The 19,025-nt window shown below is 34.3% G+C and overlaps 1 protein-coding gene across 5 annotated transcripts in view; it reads left to right on the top strand.

Annotated features, from left to right (window-relative positions):
• Positions 1–2,078: 2,078 nt before the first annotated feature.
• Positions 2,079–19,025, top strand: part of LOC110036851 (ankyrin repeat-containing protein At5g02620-like) — a 32,202-nt gene continuing 15,255 nt past the window's right edge. The window contains exons 1-3 of one of the 5 annotated variants that reach the window (XM_020741395.1): positions 2,079–2,309; positions 2,437–2,732; positions 2,807–3,342. In XM_020741395.1, the coding sequence (XP_020597054.1) occupies positions 2,922–3,342 (421 nt within the window). In that variant the 5' untranslated portion in view covers positions 2,079–2,309; positions 2,437–2,732; positions 2,807–2,921. Of the gene's footprint in view, positions 2,733–2,806; positions 3,343–19,025 lie in introns of all 5 variants that reach the window. The other 4 variants (XM_020741394.1, XM_020741393.1, XM_020741397.1 and 1 more) reach the window with 4 other exon arrangements.

The following is a 19,025-nucleotide window of genomic DNA, read 5'->3' as shown; positions in this document are numbered from 1 at the left end:
AGCAATGCAAGTAAGTATCATGGGGAGGTGGTGAAGTAGATTCTTAGATATTTGAGGAAAAGAGTCAACATAACACTTTATTATGAAAGTGTGGGGATTAATCAACAAAGATTTATAAATTTAGAATTCACAGAAAATACAGATGACAGAAAATGTACAACTGGGTATATCTTTACTTTGGGTAGCACACAGTGAGTTGGGATTCAAGGCTACAAAAGATTATTAAACTTTCAAATATGGATGTTGAATACATTATTATCATTAAGGCTGCAAGGAGATGATTTGACTACGGAGCTCTATGATAGAATTGGATAAAAAATAGGGGATTAGAAAGCTTCTTAGTGATAGTATGAGTGTAATTCATCTTATTAAGAATGTTGTTTGTCTTGCATGCTGAGGTATCACTTTAAATGCTCCCTCCTAGAAGATGGGTAGTTATTAATGAAGAAGATACACATAGCTCAAAATCTTACTGATATGCGATGAAGGCAATGCCTATCAAGAAAATGGATCTATGCTTGGCCTCAGTTGGAGTCCATGAAAATTGAGGTCGAGGGTGAGCCAAACCATGATACATGACTATGAAGATGGTATAGCTAGAGACATAGATAAGGAGATAGTGTTGGGTGTTATTAGTCTTCAAGTGAAAAATTGTTGAGTTTGTGGAGCCTAAAGCACACATAACATCCACAAAGAGCATAAAAAAGGGATTTATATATGGACTTGGCATAACCATGCCCGAAATGGCATAACAACGTAGAAAAGAGCGTGACCACAATATCGAGAGTTATTGTCTTCCCGAGCGGGTGAAAAAATTATGCTCATGTGCAGAATTGCTAGACTTTTGGTTTTGGAACAGTTCTTAAATTTGCAATTTCAAGTGATGAAGGTGAGTCTCTTGCGTGTGATTCTTTTAACAAGGGTTATCGTGAAGAAGAGATGTGTTAGAGAGAAGGATTTCAATTTTTTTTTCTCTTTAAAGACGAGAGAAAGGATTTTGAGTGAGATCTTGTAAGTCCCAGCTATTGTAGAGATGAGATATGGGTGTACTTTTTTGAGTTTCATAGCTGAAATGTTTTAGTGGTTTGGCTCCATGATTTTTTTTCCTATTTTTGTGTTTTTCCAAGTTAAATCCTTATGCGCTTTTCTGGATTACTTTTGTTGAGCTTCCATTCAAATATTTTTTTTCTATTTTTCCCGAATTAGTGCATCGTATTCCATGGCGTGGTTTTGATTTTGAGTTGATCGAAGCCCTGGTTGAAGTATATAAGATTTCAATCCGAATAATATTTATAGGTCTTTTCTAAGACTAAAATAAATTTGGAAAGCATCAAGAACTACTAAACTAAAATAATATTGATTGATGATTAGCCAATGAAAGGAAAAGAAAATATGCAAAATATTAAAAAACCTAAGGCTTTTAAGAACATGAAAATTCAACCAAGCTAAATAAGGTTGGTGGAGTATTCTTAAAATTAGGTAATCTTCCTTGATCATTACTTATCGTATTAGTTTGATTGATAACCCATTACGAAACCTTAAAATATGCTTTTTAATTATTGATTAATAATTATATAAGATTCAATGTTTGTCCATAGACTTTTTGGATTATGCATGATAAAAGACCGACATTTTAGTACAATGAGTTAGTTTGTAACATACATCAACATTTAAAATTTATCTTATTTGTAAGTTTATTACTTCATTATTAACTTTGTTGCTTTAATTTTTTCAAGTAGAATAAATTTTTTTTTACAAAAGTGGCTGCAAAGCTAAAAAACGAATGTGGGCAACATCTGCTACAATTATGTTTTTTGAAAATTTAAAGGTCGCCTTATATAGATTGATGAATTGATAAATAGTATACATATTATATGTTATTTATTATCATTTTAAAAGTAATTTGACATTCAAATAAACTAATCTTTTAAATAATTTTTAATATTATTTACATTACCCACCAACCATACCACTATCTCATACATCATCAAAATTGAACTTTTAATTAGATTCCAATTATTATTTTTTTTTACTTAAATGTTTTGTAAACAAGGTTCAACGTTGCCTAAAAACATTCGTATGTTATGGCGCTGATTTGTTGCGTCTGCGGTGATCCCACTTGATCCCATCTCCTCTCTCTTTTACCATCCCCGCTGGGTTCTTCCTAGTGCCGACAATCTAAAAGCAAAAAAGCTAAATTGATCTACAGAATGATTCCACTTCTTTAGCTTGGTGGCCACTTACAAGCCTACCTCCCCTTTAAACCGTTCCATTTTCTGTGGAAGCTGAAGTAAATGCTGAACTTGGAGGTAGTGATAGTGAGCGGTAGCTTAAAAGCTCTGCAATCCAAGTTCGTTCTTTTTGTTTCTTGACGCAGAAAGAGGTAACTCTTTTTTTTTTTATTTTTCTGTTTCCTCGCCCGCACTCGTCTTTCAGTCTCTTGAAGAAGAGGAGGCTTATTGGATTCTTGATTGTGGAAATCCATATTATGGCCGCAATTACTAGTGCGCTCTGATAGGCTATATGTATGGCCAGAGGTAAATGTTGGCTATTAGCTGAGATTTGGAGAGAAGCTGGTGGTTTTGCCCTTTTTCTGCTGAATTTGCAGACCGTTGGATTTGGGGTTTATTTTCGAGGAAGACGTATAACACATGATCTGGTAGTCGGAATTCTTGCTAACTACGTATAATTGCTTTTGCGGCGAGCTTAGCTCTCTGGTCAAAGAAAAATGGGTATTCTTTCCTTTCTTGGTTCTGTTTAGCTTTGATAATTGCTGAGCTCACTTTTGGATTCTTGCCATTCACAGATTAATAGTTTTGATATCTGGCCATCTCAAACATAAGTGCTAAGTTTGTGATTTGGATGCGAGAAGTCGCTTGATCGATTGAGAAAATTCACGGGAAAATCTTGAAAACTATAGGATGGAGAAGCAGCCTAGCTTGCGGCTAGGTCCTCTAGAGAGGTTGCAGAGCTTTAAGTTTGGTGGCATGGAAAAGCAACGGAGCTTTAAGTTTGGGTCAATGGAAAAGCAGAAGAGCTTTATTGAAAGGAGGATCAAGGATAGCCCAGGTAAACGAGGGGATACGACGCTTCATCTAGCTGCAAGGGCTGGCAATCCAGTTCATGTTCAACGAATTATTTCGGAATGCAGTGGTATTCAATTGCAAGATTTGATTTCAAAGCAGAATCAGGATGGGGAGACGGCACTATATGTTGCCTCCGAGAAAGGGCATGCTGAGGTGGTGAGAGAGATTTTGAAGGCATCTGATGTCCAGTCTGCTGCCATTAAGGCCAGCAACAGCTTCGATGCTTTTCATGTTGCTGCTAAGCAAGGCCATCTCGGTACGATTTTTGATCCGTTATCTTGGTTTATAAAAATACGGCAAGTTATCGTCTTCTACTTCTCGCACTTCTCTTTTTCTCTGAATCAAAGTGGTAGACGATGTTCGTTCAGTTGGTTACTTATATTATATTTACATGTAGACCTTGACAATAAAGTAACCCAGAAGGAAATGAAAATAAAGCCGCTTATGGTTGACTGTGTACAAAAGTTTTAGTGCTCCTCAAATTCAACATATTTTTTTTTGGTCTGCACAGCAAGTAGTTAATCATATTATGCTTGATTCTCCTCAACATAATGGTGCTTGCCGGTCGGAATTACAAATTTTTTGTTTAGGACCATCCGATTTTCTGGTTTTTTCTTTTTCTATTTTGGAAAGCGTCTTAAGGTCCATTAATGTCATCTCAATCACGTCCACTTAATGTGGAACACTGTTCAAGTGTTTTTTCTCAACCAAAATGTATGGAATTTAAGTACTGAAATTTAAGTTTTATCGAACTTATGCTCTAAGCTTGGTAAATTGGACTTGATTACAAAATGTATAATTTATCTACCATGCCATAGATTTAATTTTATTTCTTATATCATGTGATTATTAGTTTGCCTCTTTTGTGAGGCAAGGTTTGGGGGTGTAAAGGATTAAAATATTCCCTATTTAATATTTGAGTGAGGTTGTGTACCCCTACCTATTTTTCAAACTCTGCTCGTGGGTTTGATTGGACTAGCGCGTTACTTTCATTCACATAATATTTTAGATAGCAAGGCTGCATTCATCAAACGATCCCACACCCTTACCATCCAATCCATTTCAACCTTTTTTTTCCCCTTAATTTAAATATTCCCTATTTAATATTTGAGTGAGGTTGTGTATCCCTACCTATTTTTCAAACTCTGCTCGTGAGTTTGATTGGACTAGCGCCTTACTTTCATTCACATAATATTTTAGATAGTAAGGCTGCATTCATCAAACGATCCCACACCCTTGGCATCCAATCCATTTCAACCTTTTTTTTTCCCTTAATTTCTCTTTGTTTCTACATTAAATCTATAAACTAAATCCTAGGCTTTGTGCATGCTGATTGGAAGATTTTTCTTCATTGGAGATCTTTCTCATCTCTGTTATCTTGTTATGCATTAACATTTTTCTAGTTATGGTGTTGATAAGATGTTGGCAGCTAGCGGTAGAAATTAGTCACCCCTTTACTGTAGAGCATACTCTCTTCCGCTTAACTACTCTAGAATTGCTGCACATAGTGTTTTTTAGTTTTGTTGTAATAGAAAATAGACATTAAATAGACATTCATACATAAAACTATATGGTGATAGCATCACACATATGCCAGTCCTACAGTTGATCATGGTTCAACTATGCTTTATTTAAGAGTTTTGTGTGGCATGATGCAAAGTCTGAAGCTTCTTTTATGGAGCATCTTCCTTTTTATATTATTGTAACCAAGCTCAGAGTGATAGATCATGGGATTGGTCAAATATTTTAACATAGCTCACTGAGAATTTTTTAATCCTTTATTTTTATTTTTTATTTTTTTATTTTATTTTATATGAACTAGCCATGCAATTTTTTTTCCTTTAGAATCATTCTAGTGCTTTAGTTGATTATTGTGATCTTGGTAAGTTGTGTGATGTAGCACGTATATGAAAGGTCCCAAAAAGAATGACAGAGGGGTAAAAAGGTGAACAAATGGATAAAATTAACTCAAGCTTTGCACTTCACTTTTTTTTGGAATTCTACCACGGTAAAACTTGATCAACCAACTTGTTTTCATAATGTATAAAGAAGTTTCTTCAAATCTAGATATAAATATTATTTATGGCAAGCTACCCTGTATTATGTTGTCCGACCCGCAATTACGCAGTTATTTAGTTTCCAAAAGATGACAAAAATTTGACCTAATTTATTTTAGCGACTAGTGTGCACGATAGATATGTTATAGGATTTAGAATTTAATTAATAGTTTGCACACTAGGAAGTACTATGCAAGCATACGTATTGTTTCATGTAATATAGAATTTTCTTTTAAAACCCCATTATCAATCGCATATGGAAGGTGAAACTCTTTTTATCCAAAACTCTTTTTATGACTTAAGAAAACTTAATCTCCGAACAATTATCTAGGAAATATGGTAACAAGTTTAGGTTTAAAACAAAGTTACTAAATTCCTACCAATTTTATTTCAAAGCTAAAAGAAAATGCAGAGTTTCAAAACTAGTTTTTTGAAAAAAAGTTCAAATTATGTAAAAGTTTTTCCACTTGCAAAGAGATAATAATCAGTGTAGAAATTAAATGTTTAAAGGTTAAAATGTTGTTTTGTGTCAAATAAGAGCATATACATTCCTTACCATATTTTGAATGCATAAATAACATTGATTAATCTAAAGTTAAATTCCTAAATCTCAAGTTTTGTTGGATAGGTTTTAGTCTCTCATTTTTAGATTACCCACTGTACCTCTTAAGTCATTATGGATTCACAATATGTTTTAACATTTCAATTGACCAGATTGAAGATGTAAATAAAAAATGAAGTAATGAATCATCACAAGTGAAATAAGAGAAATTTTAAATAATTTTAATCTTACACATGATTACTTCTTATTGCAATGAGAAATATAAAGGAAACCACTTAGACTTCAGGGGGATAACACAACAAAACATGCCTTATATTAAAATCCAAGTTTACATAGTAAAATAAAACTTAAACAAAAATACAATGTACTTATCTGATACTTCTCCCCTAGATAATCCTTTGAAGTTCATTTGATGAGTTCTTACTCTCCTTAGACACACAAAGAGACTCTCACTCACAACTCACAACACACACAAGAAAGCTTCACACCCCTCCTAAAACTCTTCACCACCAACCAAGCCTTCCAAAAGCTCCTTTCAACCAGCTAATCTTTTCTTTAAATAAAGCTCTTAAAATCACCGAGAGTCACTTTAAAAACCCCTTCAAAATTCGTCCTAGTTCATTGCACAAAAGTCCAAACTGTTTCTGGCGCCTAGGCGCCAACCTTCTAGAAACCCATTTTAACTACCTGGCGCGAGGTCACTTTTTGCTCTTTTGCTCTTTTTGACCCTATTTTTTTTCATTTTTGCTTCTTTTGCTCTTAAACTCATTCTCTTGTACTTGAAATAAAAAAAAACACTTAAAATATCTTCCATTAAAACGCAATATCCTTTAAAATGAGCATAAAATGTATATATAAAAACTGCATATTTTAAGACGTGTTAATTCCTCCAAACATAAACGTTACTTATCCTCAAGTAACTTATGTAATTTGTAAAATAAATGCTTTAACTTATGCTAGTGAGTTTTATTAAAGATTATTATACTTTTGCCCCATGAATGTGATACGAAAACTTTAGAAAAATTTTCAATAACTCATGATAGAACTAATGTGTAAGAGTATCTAGTATTGGTATGGTAGTGAAATGGTGCTTGCCGGTCGGAATTAAAAATTTTTCATTTAGGACCATTCGATTTTCTGGTTTTTTTCTTTTCTATTTTGGGATGCGTCTTAAGGTCCATTAATGCCATCTCAATCATGTCCACTTCATGTGGAACACTGTTCAAGTGTCTTTTTTCAACCAAAATGTATGGAATTTAAGTACTGAAATTTGAGTTTTATCGAACTTATGCTCTAAGCTTGGTAAATTGGACTTGATTACAAAATGTATAATTTATCTACCATGCCATAGATTTAATATTTATTTTTTATATCATGTGATTATTAGTTTGCCTCTATTGTCAGGCAAGGTTTGGGGGGTTCAAAGAATGAAAATACTCCCTATTTAATATTTGAGTGAGTTTGTGTACCTCTACCCATTTTTCAGACTCTGCTTGGGAGTTTGATTGGACTAGCGCCTTACTTTCATTTACATAATATTTTAGATAGTAAGGCTGCATTTATCAAACGATCTCACACTCTTGGCATTCAATCCATTTCAACTTTTTTTTTCCTTAATTTCTCTTAGTTTCTATCTTAAATCTATAAACTAATACCTAGGTTTTGTGCATGCTGATTGGAAGATTTGTCTTCATTGGAGATCTTTCTCATCTCTGTTATCTTGTTATGCATTTTTCTAGTTATGGTCTTAATAAGATGTTGGCAGCTAGCTGTAGAAATTAGTCACCCCTTTACTGTAGAGCACACTCTCTTCCGCTTAACTACTCTAGAATTGCTGCACATAGTGTTTTTTAGTTTTGTTGTAATAGAAAATAGACATTAAATAGACATTCATACATAAAACTATATGGTGATAGCATCACACATATGCCAGTCCTACAGTTGATCATGGTTCAACTATGCTTTATTTAAGAGTTTTGTGTGGCATGATGCAAAGTCTGAAGCTTCTTTTATGGAGTGATAGCATCACACATATGCCAGTCCTACAGTTGATGTTGGTATGCTTTATTTAAGAGTTTTGTGCGGCGTGATGCAAAGCCTGAAGCTTCTTTTATGGGGCATCTTCCTTTTTATATTATTGTAACCAAGCTCAGGGTGATAGATCATAGGATTGGTCAAATATTTTAAACATAAAAAGGCTGATTGCCTACCTTGACATAACCCACTGAGAATTTTTTAACCAAACATAAAAAGGCTGATTGCCTACCTTGACATAACTCACTGAGAATTTCTTAACCCTTTATTTTTATTTATTTATTTATTTTATATGACCTTTATTTTTATTTATTTATTTATTTATTTATTTTATATGAACTAGCCTTGCAATTTTTTCCTTTAGAACCATTCTAGTGCTTTAGTTGATTATTGTGAGCTAGGGAAGTTGTGTGATGTAGCACGTATATGAAAGGTCTCAAAAAGAATGACAGAGGATTAAAATGGTGAAAAAATGGATAAAATTAACTCAAGCTTTGCACTTCACTTTTCTTGGAATTCTACCAGGATAAAACTTGATCAACCAACTTGTTTTCATAATGTCTAAAGAAAGTTCTTCAAATCTTGAAACAAATATTATTTATGACAAGCTACCCCGTATTACTCAAATTCCCCTATTATAGAACTAGGAAAATAACGAAGTGACCAAATAGTTAACAAACTTGATCAAACATATCACGCTGAGTAAATTAATGAAATTCCATGATGGTTCAATAAATTATTATCGACTCAATATTTGTAATGAAATAAGATCTCATACTTTTTTTTTTCTCTACTTAGAATGCAATCTGCATTGAAGCGTAGTGATAATACAGCAAAAGTAACATTATGATCCATTGGCTATATCATCTTTGGTGCAGGTTACAACCAATTTATTAGATGATAATGTATCTAAATGGACCATCATCAAGCTCCATAATTATAATATGGAGACTAAAATTTTTTTTGCCAATGGTAAAGTAAAAGATCTACCAATAGAAACTTTAATACAAAGTGCTGAAGGATAAAGAATGCATTTGCTAGGTTAAAATTCTCAATTTAGAAAGTAGGTATAATAAGTCAATAGACAAATTAAGCGTATACTTATTAGGTTATAACATTCTAATGATGTGTAGCATGGATACACTTTTATGTAGATTCTTGTTGGTAGGAAGTATGAAACATGCAATTTACACACACACACACACACACACACACACACACACACACACACACACACACACACACACACATATATAATTAAATTACTTATATAATTAAATTACTTATAATTAAATTACTTATAAATTACTTATATATGTGTACATATATAATAGTTTTTTTAACAACTCCCAACACTGCTATGGTGATTCATATGCTTAGAGTTAGTTCTTTACATATTGGTGGAGAGGAATGTGTCTTTTTTCTTATTGGCTGAATTTAAATTACTTTATGTACGAGAATAAGAAAAAAATAAGATAACAAGAAAAAAAGAAGATAATGTTACACCCAAGTCAATCCTCTTTGGTGAACTAAAGCTCGTTTGAGAAAAACAAGAAGACTGGAAGAGCCAACATGCCTGTTTGAGAAAAAAATAAGATAACAAGAAAAAAAGAAGATAATGTTACACATGCCTGTTTGAGAAAAAAATGACCATGCTGCCCCTATTTGGTAAAACTGTTTAAAAGAAGACTGTAAGAGCCTGATTTTTGAAACTTCCGAAGTTGAAATTCATTTCTAAACAAAAAAAAGTTCAGATACACCACTCACTTAACAGTGAGCCCCGAAAGTACTAAAAATTTATGTTTGAAATAATTACACGTGCAACATTCTTATGTATTTACATATCTAACAAGAACTTTAATTTTTTGGACAAGTGTTTCTGAAAAACTTGTGCAATTTATAGCCAACTTCAGAAACAATAAACTTGAGACTTTTAAGGCTAAACTTTAATTAAGAACGGTACAAAATTATATGTACACATTTCACATCATAGTGACGTTCAAGAGAGCAAAAAAAAAAAATCTAAATAATTACAATGACAACTAATAAAATGATTATATTATTTTTAACATTGAGAACTCTCGTACTAGACTTTTCTCGAGTGATGCTCTTTATTCCTGATCATTATTGTCAGGGGAATCCAGCCCAATTGTTTGCCCAACGGAAGAAGTGACTGTTCTGCGATGCTCCGTGGGTAGCTATAGAACTTTCTCTCGTAGCTGTGTGGTCGACGTGACGTCAACAGGGAAGTCTGGAGGCCATAGTTGCAGAGCAATCGTCGGGATGTCCCGAAAGTCCTTGAACTCATGTTTTTCTAATTACACCAGTGGATGAAATAACAGTGAAATATTATTAGTATAAAATGGAATAGTACAACAAATCATTTCATTCAATATAATCAAACTAATTGTAGAACCTTAGTGGAAATTTAAAGACTTTCTTTCTTTCTCTAACAAAAGTGGGGTAAGCCGTTGAAAAACTTTCCACAAACCCATAAACTTATGATTTTTCTTTGAAGAGTGAAGCATCACGGATGAATTAACACAAAATATCAGAGCGCTCATCTATCTCAACCACATCCTCATCTCAAAAAATACAAGACAAAAAGTTAATTAAGAATGTGCAGGAGTTAAGAACCTGCATGATTTGAGGATGCCGTTCTCGTTGCTCAACACACCAGTCTTTAGACCCACACACAGGCATACATACAATATATATATGATTCAATTCATAGTCAAACAAAACATGAGTGCACACAAACACCCACAAAACTGAGATCACAAGGTACCAAATTGGATCTATCCATCCACTGAAAGGCCCAATTTATTGCTTAGTAATGCAAAATGAAAGCAGAATGGAGAATCAATACCTAGTATTCACCTCACTTCATTTAAAATGCAGATACATCCATATTTTCTAAACTAGCACATTCACACAGCAGTTAAACATCGAGACAAATGTTATCCAAGCTGCACCATGATCAAAGATAGTATAGATCAAGTATTGTTAGGAAAATACAATTGCTAAGAACTCCTTTTCTTCCTTTTCAGCACAGAACAAGGGAACCAATGCAATCACAACAACAATAACAAAATCGAAATTACTTCTAAGCTTTATGGTCAAGCATATTTAGATGCAATGTATAATAAAAGGGAGTTGCAAAAACAAGGTGAAAGTAGAGGACAAAGCAAGTTAACGGGGTTCGGTCAAAGTGACCCACATCCACGGGAAAGGAATCGAACATCTTTATTAAGGCAATAGAAAAGAAGTTACATAGCTTCCAATCAACAATGACTCCTTGCCATAACCAATGTTGGGGCATCTTCATTCATACCATCCTTTTTTACTACATACAATATAATGAAAGTGTACGAATTATAATTTTGTCATTTTGAAAAAGTAAGATAATGCCTTCCATGTAGCTGGAAGAATCCGACAAATTGGATCTACTATCAAGCATATTAGATCTGCTAATGAAAAGGAATATCATGGAAAATCCACTTATGTAATATATAGACAGAATTTCAACAGATTTCCTTGGTAATGGCAACATTGGTTGCTTAAAAATTTTTAAGCTATCCTAAAGTGCTAAACCTTTCAAAGGAAACAAGGAGCTACCATAAGCAAACCTTTCATATGATAACCAAACTTTTATTAAGCTTCCAATCAACAATGACTCCTTGCCATAACCAACAGATGAAAGGACTAAAAAAAAATTGTTGGGGCATCTTCATACATACCATCCTTTTTTACTACATACAATATAATGAAAGTGTACGAATTATAATTCTGTCATTTTGAAAAAGTAAGATAATGCCTTCCATGTAGCTGGAAGAATCCGACAAATTGGATCTACTATCAAGCATATTAGATCTGCTAATGAAAAGGAATATCATGGAAAATCCACTTATGTAATATATAGACAGAATTTCAACAGATTTCCTTGGTAATGGCAACATTGGTTGCTTAAAAATTTTTAAGCTATCCTAAAGTGCTAAACCTTTCAAAGGAAACAAGGAGCTACCATAAGCAAACCTTTCATACCAAGTTCAAACCATAAGCAAACCTTTCACATGATAACCAAACTGATAACCAAACCTTTATTACCCAAGGCTTACCATAAGCTTTTTGAAAAGAACATATGCAGTTGATAGCAACTAGCACAGCTCGATAGGGATGAGAAGGATTTTCCAGCTGCAGGTTTAATAGAAAATAGCATCCAAAGCAAAGTTTGACCAGATTTTAACACAAATTTCTAAGCCCAGCTTGTTAAAGTTTATCCAAAGCAAAAGACCTTTTCTTATTGCTGTTATACTACCTTTTCTTATATAACACCTCATTCTATAACATCATATGAATATTTTTTCTCATTCTAATGTTCATTGTTGTGCACTCAAAATCAGCATCCCAGTTCTACCACTGACTTTTTAATGAAAAGACAAGATGATTGGAGATATGATACATGCAGAAACTACCATTTCTGTGCACTAAAATTGCTGATATGGAGCATCCCAGTTTATTGTTGTGCACTCAAATTAACATAAACTACCATAAAATGCAAAACGAAGGAGCTTTCAGAAAAAAGTGCAAAAATGGAAAGCATCCCTGCTGCACCTGCTCCATCAACCAAAAAAACCACTGCAATGAATATTTATATATGTGGCATTTACATGCATACCATTGCACTGAATAGTTTAACCTTTCCTTTCATAAAAAAATATATTTTAAGTTACAATTTTGTTCAATTTCCAAACAGAACCAATAGACAATTTTGATACCATGAAGTATAATAATTTGGTATTTAGCACAAATTATAAAGACGGTATTCACCCTCCAATGAATGCATTCGTAATCTGTTCTCGAGTGGCCGTCATTTCATCTGCACTATCTGGTATTTAGCACAAATTATAAAGTCAGTATTCACCCTCCAATGAATGCATTCGTAATTTATTCTCGAGTGACCGTCATTTCATCTGCACCTTCCCCCTCCTTCGTGCAAATGGTGGAATGTTCGTTCTCCCCTCGTGGAAGAGACCGATCGATGCAGTATTCAAATGCTTCAGCAGACACTTTCTGTTCATTCTCTTCGACACTGCTGAAGTCAACATCAAATCGAGATGAATTTTGCAAAATGTAGTTGTGCAGCGCCATCGTGACTATAACAATTTATACCTGTTTGGGAAACGGGTAAGCTGACATATCGCGTAATATCGCCCATTTTTTTCCAAACGCCAAAAGTCCTCTCTATGACCCATCTCAAGAGGAATGTATTTTGTTGAACATCTCTTTTCTATTTCGCGTAACATTACTAGCTCTTTCAAAGTTCGGTATATGATATCTGGTGTCAGGGAAGGGTTTAAGATACCCTCGCTGCAATGGATAGCCGACATACACCAAATAATACTTTCCTGTCAGGTGTTCCACCTTCAGTTCAACATATAAAGGGAAAACCAAAAGGATGTCTGTATGCAACGTACCGGGCGGAGAGTGAGGGAAGTTGTAATGAGGATTCTTCATAGCACTCTTGAAAATTTGTTGTCATGTGCGCTACCCTCCCAACCAGGCATGACGAACGTAAAACACATGTTGAAGTCACAGACTGCCATGACATTTTGCGTAGGAGTTCCGAAGCGTCCAATAAATGCAACTTTCTCATCATTTGGAACTTGTGCATCAACGTGTGTACCATCTATTACGCCAATGAAATCCTAAACAAATTGCTTCAACCATCTATTACACCAATGAAATCCTAAACAAATCGCTTCAATTAATTATGTCAGTAAATGATATAGCAACTTTGAACAATAAAAAGTTCAATAAGTACTTTGAAGAAAGGCATGTAACGTGCATCGTGCCAAATCTACATCAGAGTTTTTGCAAACGTTGGATCGGTTGGCTTGATATTATTTTTGGATAGGCTTATAATAACACTCAACCCTACTGAGAAGTATCTGCTTATCATCTCCGATTAGTGTTAGAAGCGTTCCATCACACCACAAACTGACTCGTTCTGTGATAATATGTACAAAGTCAATGTCAAGACCTCGCCATCAGTCGTCCTCAATGACCCTTGGAGGCCATGAGATCCACTCAGTTTTGCTATTAGATCTCCAAAGACTTCCTGTGTCATGTGGAACATTTTGCTGAATCTTGTTGGATGTCCTGTTAGCATTTCTCCTACTCATTTGTCTCCGATATGAGATGATGCATACCACGGAGAGCGTGCAATGTATGTGTTGTAATATTCTATAACCAAGTTAATTGTTGCATTTCTCCTTCGTTATCGTTCTTGTTCCGGGTCCATGTCGATGTAAACTGTACATGTATCCCTAAATGTGGGAACATAAATTATTAAATCCGTACCAAATGACACACAAGCATTATTAATATATATGAACAAATTGTCTCTAGTGAAATAAAATCATCTCACACAACAACAAATGAAATTAAAATATCTCAAAGCAAATTAGAATTTCTAAATCAACAAGCAATGATAGCAAATTGTCTCTAAATAGCAAATTATGATTGTGTGTCATCATTTCTCGCTGCGGACATAGAAATGTCGTAGATACACCACCCATCGTTCTTTTGCAATTGCAGTGAAAAAATTTGTGTACGGAATCCTGAAACAACTCCACAGTAAAGTAGAATGGATCTACATCCTCTGCAATCTCCAGATCATCTTCTAAAATTTTCACGCCCTCGTTAATAGGAAGTTTTTGAACTCTATGAGGGGCGTCATTGGAAGAGTCCATCAAGTATGATATCTGGTTTCTGATAGAAGATGCCTCTCCCATGTTCTTACTCACCACATGAGGACGCTTTGAACGATTCGTGGATTGGATTTCGGGATATCCTGACTGTGGAAATCAGGTGAATCAGCGGATAAGCTTACATCCACATTTTTAGGGGTACCACCAAATCCCGTCTCGCTTGGAATGGAAGAATATTTTCTTGTTGCAACGACCCCGCCAAACATTCGGTCCAATTTCTCCTCAAACTCTGGTTCTAAACCGGAGAATTTGAATTTTTTCGCTCCTGGGACCACTTGAAGAAAAACATTAAACCATTATACTGAAATGAATTATATGACATCAATTATACGGAATGAAAAATTCCTTACCGCAAGTCTGTCTGTCCACCCCTCCTCTGGAGCGTCAATTGTTCGCTTGATCAGATATCAACCCAAGCCTGTAGATCCTCTTTTCAAATCCTTCCAAATCTTTCAATCCTTTTTTAGTTGATTTCATTTGTTCTTTAGCTGCAACCTGTCGTACTCTCTGCCAGTACGTTCCTTGAAATTTTTTATAATATTTTGCCACCACTTCTTATTAAAAAAGGTCGTAGGTCTATTGTCCATTTCAATTTTTTTTAGGCAAATGTCGCAAAATATTATTTGTCTTTTTCTCACAATGCAGGTGTACTGCTCTTTATTTTTATTAGTCGTCTCACTACTACGATAAAGATGAACATTGGAAGAGAATAGTGACACTATTTAATAACTTGCTAGTAACTTTTACGAAAATAACAGGAATAATAAATAACATTTCATAACAGTAAAAAAAGAAACAAGTTAAGTAATCAGAAAAAGGATAAAACAATTAACGTGGTTCAGTCGAACTGATCTACATCCACGGGAGAAGAATCGAAACTCTTTCTTAGCAATAAAAGATAACATACATAGCTTATAGTCAACATTGAAAAAAATGTAAGAGCTTAATAACAAATGTTGGGGCACTTTCATACATAGGCTATATAGCATATCATGAAACTGTAACACCTATTTTTCTTCCCTTTTATAAAAGTAAAGTAATGCTTTCCATGTAGCTGCACGAATAGGGTAAAAGGGATCAACACAACAATCCAAACATAACATCAGTTTTTCTCCCAAAATGTGGAATCTCTAGGATATTTTTGGAAGTATATAGCTTGGGAGATGAAGATGTTAATATGTTCACACGGCAACTTCTCAAACAAATATGGGGAACTAATAAGAAATATTCCCCACTTGCATATGTACTTTTATGTAACTAAGCTAGTGTATTGGAAACAATTCAATCAAATTTACTAATACCTCCATTATGCTTGCCATCATTTGTAGCCAACAAAATAAATCACATGACAATAATAAATAATGAAACAAGTAGTGATAAACAAAAATTTCTTCATTATGCTAATTCCTCCATTAGCAATCTCCATGATGCTAATTCCTCCATTATTACATTAATCACATGAATGAAAAACGGCATTGGAATTTCACCCTTCCAATATTCACATTAAAAGCATCATTTTTTCGGATTAATACCAACATTAACAATAGTACCAAATATCAACTAGTTGCATACCCACTAAGCACCAACATTCACATTAGTACCAAATATCAACTTTCCTCAAAGTCTAACTTTACAGAGCAACCACAAACATAAAATAAAATTCCCCTGCAACTAGAGGAATGGTAAAAAATGTTCACGCGGTATCATTTTTTTAAATCTAACTCAAAGCATTACCCCAAAGAAAAGAACAAGAACTTTTAAAATCATTTTACCCAGCACCAAATCTAACAGGAAAGCTAAAATAGGGCCACGGGGGGATCATTTTTCATGATCGAACAACCAGCATAACCCCAAAAGGCACTCCAAATTCCAGATAATTTAACCCAGCAATAGATCTAACATTTGTAATAAAACCAAATTCCAGATCTAAGGAGCATAACCCTTACAAGAACAGGAAAGAATGTGAGAAAAAATTTTCTTACCCTTGCTGTGAGTAGATCACGAAAACAAGAAGAGAAGGAGAAGGGAGGGAAGAGAAGAAGAACATGAACCATCACCGGTAGCTTCTCTCTATTTCGCGTGATAGAACAAGGGGGCAAGAGAGTAAAAATTGCATCCACGAAGCTGGGCTGCACCTATTACCCCGCTGCAGAGCTTTTGCTTGGTACCGCGGGAAGCGGAAGCAGGACTGCCGAACCAAACGCCAAAACAAAAAAAAATTGCAAGGCGGCACCGCGCAGCAGTGCCGCCGCCCGCCCAAACGAACCCTTAGTAATAATCAATACGAAAATAATTTCAATAGGCTTTAAAAATAAAAACATGCATGCTAGTCGGTGGCTAGTATAAGTAATAACAAAAATAATAATAAATACTCTTAAACACTTAAAGACATAGAAAACATGAAGTAATTATAGTATCTGGAGCAATGCTTAATAATAATTAAAGTGATATTGAAAATTATTTATTCTCCTTATTTTGCACCTACTCTTAGTCTCATCCTTAATTTTCTTATCTTAGGAATGACATCGTGTACTTCCATTGGCTTTGATTTCTAAAATCGTCACCCAACTCAAAAACTGTATTAATTACTGATTAGGTTGGTTTTCGTCAACATAAAACTTATCAATGGTCCCTTTATATCAAATGTTCTGTTCAAATCCCAATATCAAGAGCCAGAAATTCAATCATTTTCCTATCCAGGCTCATTTCTTTAGAATTTTTACTTTCCTTGCACAGGTCATTTGTATATCTGTCTCAATATATATGACAATCTCTTGATCAATTTATCCATTATAATCATTTTCATATGACTGTTTATTTGAATGTAACTACAATCAAGTCTCACTTATTTAACAAGCCCAAGATTAAATAAGGTCTGTAAAATTAGCAATTTATACTTGAAATTACTTTTCTATCAAATACGTAGCATCCAACTATTTTAAATAATTAGTATTTAAAATAATTCTTAAATACTAATTATTGATTCCACTTACATAATAAACTAAGATGCAAATAGAAAATGATAATTAATGATATTAATGAACACTTGTGATTCTTAATTTAGTTATTGATTATCTCACATGAGGTTCGAGCTAGCATCACGATGAGTTTCTCTATGATCACATCTATCTCACCATCTTACATAGACGACCTACGAGTCATAATTATCCCGTAAATATTTAGTAAAACTATAAAATAAATCTTAATTTGGTACTAGTAAATTATCGGTTGAAATTTCAACTCAAAACGGCTTTCTCACATTCAATCATAAATTTCCATCCCTAAATTCAAATATCTTTATTTCCTTTTTCTCAAACCTAACAATCATGTCAAACCCCTCAAGTAGAATGATCTCGAGCCCTCACCCATCAATGCGCTGCTTGCTTTAGCCTAGTGGCCTCTTGGTTTTGCCTCGTTGATGTATCTTCCCAGGAGGTCACCCATCCTATGAGTGCTTCAAGCCGTGCATGCTTAACTTTCGAGCGTGCTTAACTTTTGAGTTTCCAATAAAATTCTACCGTTACACCAAAAGACACCTCGATGTTTAAGAGTTCAACTTTATTCTACTTGAGGGTTTTCACAATCTCCCCTACTTAATCACATGACGTCTTCGTTAGGGTTATATAACCAGAATCATCCACCAGACAAATGAGATTTTAAAGGTAGCTCCTACAGATTCAAGAGGTGCTGCCATGTAGCATTTTGTCTCATCCAGGATTCATGAGGCGACTCCCATGGGGTAGCACTTTGTTTTTTTTTTTGAACCTTGAAAAACATTTTATTAATACCAAAAAAGGATACAATGTGCGATTGGAGTACCTGCTACACTCAAAGTACAACACACACAAATGTATACCTATGGAATCGCCACCGATAGGGACAACATATACAAAAAGTAAAAAAAATAGGCTGCACATACGAGAGAAAAATAAATGAGACACAATAAAGGTGCAAAAATATAAGAGATTGAGCTGAATAAAAGGGACATCCATGAGTCCAAACCAGAAATAGCAAAATAATCATCGCCAAGCTCCCAGGATAGCAAGCAGAATGAAATAGAACCCAACCCAAAAAGACCAAGCAGAAACATAAATTACACATAATATAACGGGACCACCCACATAATCGTATGGGACTAAAAAGTGCCACAAAAAAGTAATACCCAAAAGATACCACACAGATTTATCATGACAGTAAAAGCAATAATTATCCGAATGGTATACTACTACATTTTACTGTTATGAAATCCAGAGCTAAATATTGGGTGTCAGGGATGAGAGACCCAATCACATTAATTAAGCAGATCCCTGAAAAAGGAGAACAAGTCAGACCATCCAACACCGGCAAAATACCCAATATTCCACCAGGAATAAAGGACCAACAACACAATATAAATAAAAGATAATTAATGAATTTTGATATTGGGAAGCCCAATTTTTCCATAATGATGATTCCTTATAATGCTTTGTGAATTTCATTAAAGGAAAAGATATTAGTGGACGTCATTTTGGCT

The sequence above is a fragment of the Phalaenopsis equestris genome, unplaced genomic scaffold, assembly GCF_001263595.1.
Source record: "Phalaenopsis equestris unplaced genomic scaffold, ASM126359v1 Scaffold211777, whole genome shotgun sequence".
Lineage (NCBI taxonomy): Eukaryota > Viridiplantae > Streptophyta > Magnoliopsida > Asparagales > Orchidaceae > Phalaenopsis > Phalaenopsis equestris.
The sequence above is the reverse complement of the archived record's forward strand: the minus strand, read 5'-3'. Positions and strand labels throughout refer to the sequence as shown.